This window comes from Malurus melanocephalus, unplaced genomic scaffold (genome assembly GCF_030028575.1).
Source record: "Malurus melanocephalus ecotype Western Australia unplaced genomic scaffold, MMel_1.1 scaffold_1209, whole genome shotgun sequence".
NCBI classification, from domain to species: domain Eukaryota; kingdom Metazoa; phylum Chordata; class Aves; order Passeriformes; family Maluridae; genus Malurus; species Malurus melanocephalus.
The window spans coordinates 21,746-24,210 of NW_026624441.1; the positions used below are offsets into that span (position 1 = coordinate 21,746).

Genomic DNA, 2,465 nt, shown 5'->3' on the forward strand with positions numbered 1-2,465 from the left:
GGGACACCCGGGGGACAGTGGGGACAGCGGGGTCAGGGGACGCGGGGACAGCGGGACACCCGGGGACAGCGGGGACAGCGGGGACAGCGGGGTCAGGGGACGCGGGGACAGCGGGGACACTCGGGGGACATGGGGACAACGACAGGGACACAGGGACACCCAGGGGGACACCCAGGGGATGTGGAGACACCCAGGGGACAGGGGGGTCAGGGGACACCGGGACCCCCAGGGGACGCGGGAATGGCCCGGGAGAGCTTGGACAGCGCGGTGATGGGGTTTGTCCCGGCTGGAGGAATTCCCAAAAAGGTGTGGGTGCCTCTGGATGGCTGCGAGTGTCCCTGGATGTTCCTCAGTGTCCCTCAGTGTCCCCGGCTGGGGGACAGCCAGGGACACTGAGGGACACTAAGGGCACCGTGGGACGGCAGGAGGGGACACTGAGAGACAGCGAGGGACATCTGGGGACATCTGGGCACACTCCCAGCAATTTTGGGGCCCTGGGCACCGTGGGATGGGGGGAAGGGACATTGAGAGACATCTGGGGACATCCAGGGTCACCTCCCACCTGGACACTCCCAGCAATCCAGATGCAGCCACAGCTTTTTTTTTTGGGAATTCCAAAATCCCATCCCTTCCCAGCCTTTCCCAATCCCCGATTTTCCCCAAACCGCGCTGTTTTGCCCCAAAAGCCGGACTCACGGACGCAGTCGGGCTGGACGCCGCTCCAGGTCAGGTTGGGCAGGCAGGTCCTGGTGGTGGAGCCCTGCAGCAGGTAACCCTTGTGGCAGCGGAAGAACAGCACGCTCCCCACCTGGGAAGGACAAAAAATAAATTAAAAAAAAATTAAAATGGTTTCTTGAAATGAATTCAATTAAATTTATGTGTTAAATTAAAAAAATTTGAAGCGGCGTCTTAAAATTAATGGAACTAAAGTTAAATTTTAAGTGAAAACGTTTAAAGTGGCACCTTAAAATTAATTAAATTAAATTTGTATTTTAAATTCAAAAATTTGAAGCGGCATCTTAAAATTAATTAAATTGAGATTAAATTAAATCCATGGGAGGACTTGTAAATCCATGGGATAACATGTGAATCCACGGGATAACACACGAATCCTTGGGATAACACGTGAATCCATGTGTAACATGTGAATCCATGGGATAATGTGAATCCATGTGTAACATGTGAATCCATGGGATGATGTGAATCCACATAATATGTTAATTAATGGGATAACATGTTAATCAATCGGATAACAGGTGAATCCATGGGATAACACACGAATTTATGGGATAACAGGTGAATCCATGTGATAACACGTGAATCCACAGGATAACATGTGAATCCACAAGATAACATGAACCCATAGGACAACACGTGAATCCATGGGATAACATGTTAATTAATGGGGTAACACGTGAATCCATGTGATAACACATCAATCCACGGTGATAACACGTGAACCCACACCAAGAACAGAGCGAGGCCGGTTTCGGGGCGCACCTGGTAGCCCTGAGAGTTGTTGTGCATCCCGAACAGGGGCACTCCGGGATCCGCACACGTGGTCAGGCTGGGATCTGCAAAAACACGGCAGGGATTGATGGGGACGCTCTGCTCGGGGCACCCCGAACGGGAAATAACCCAACGCCTGAATCTCTGTCACATGAAAAAGAAATGATTCTCTGTCACATGAAAAAGAGTCAGAGGGGTTTTGTTTTCTTCCTGATTTTTGGTGACACCGGGGATCTCGCTGCACCTCTGGAATGAGATTTGGCTGCAGGGGAACGCGGGGTGAGGAGCGAAAACTCAGGGATTGCCTTGTTACTGAAATCCTAAATTGGGGCGCTGCATCCTGCGGGAGGAAAACTGGGAATGCACAGGGGAGGGGAGAAGGAGAAGGGGAAGAAGGAGGAGGAAGAGGGGAGAAGAAGGGGAGAAGGAGGAGGGGAGAAGAAGAAGGGAAAAGGGGAGAAGGAGGAGGAAGAAAAGGTGAGAAGGGAGGAGGGGAAAAGGAGGAGAAGGAGAAGGAGAGGAGGAGAAGAAGGAGGAGAAGGGGAGAGGGAGGAGGGGAGAAGGTGGAGGAGAAGGAGAAGGAAGGAGAAGGAGAAGGAGAAGGAGAAGGAGAAGGAGAAGGAGAAGGAGAAGGAGAAGGAGAAGGAGAAGGAGAAAGGAAGAGGGAGAAGGAGAAAGGAAGAGGGAGAAGAGAAGAAGGGAAAAGGGGAGGGGAAAGGGAAGCGCTGCTGACCCCCAGCGAGTACCCACCCCAAAAGCAGTGTCCCCCAAAGCCGCATCCCTCCAGCTGATCTCCAGGGTGACCAAGCGCCCATTCCCACAAATCCAGGGTAGAATCCAACGGGAAATCTGCGTGACCCCCTGACCCCAGGGCTGTCCCCACAGGGTCCCCGCTCACCGATGCAGCTGGGCTGGGTCCCGCTCCACGTCCCGTCCGACTGGCAGAAGCGCCGCGC

General features: G+C 53.3%; 1 protein-coding gene across 1 annotated transcript in view; it reads right to left on the reverse strand.

Annotated features, from left to right (window-relative positions):
* LOC130586565 (CUB and sushi domain-containing protein 2-like) overlaps positions 1-2,465 on the reverse strand; it is a gene marked incomplete at its 5' end in the record, with an annotated part of 54,308 nt that overhangs the window by 5,383 nt on the left and 46,460 nt on the right. Inside the window, 3 exons of the mRNA XM_057387413.1 lie at positions 697-808; positions 1,501-1,574; positions 2,408-2,465. The exon at positions 2,408-2,465 is cut by the window's right edge and continues 7 nt beyond it. Coding sequence (XP_057243396.1) covers positions 697-808; positions 1,501-1,574; positions 2,408-2,465 — 244 coding nt within the window. The remainder of the gene's footprint in view (positions 1-696; positions 809-1,500; positions 1,575-2,407) is intronic.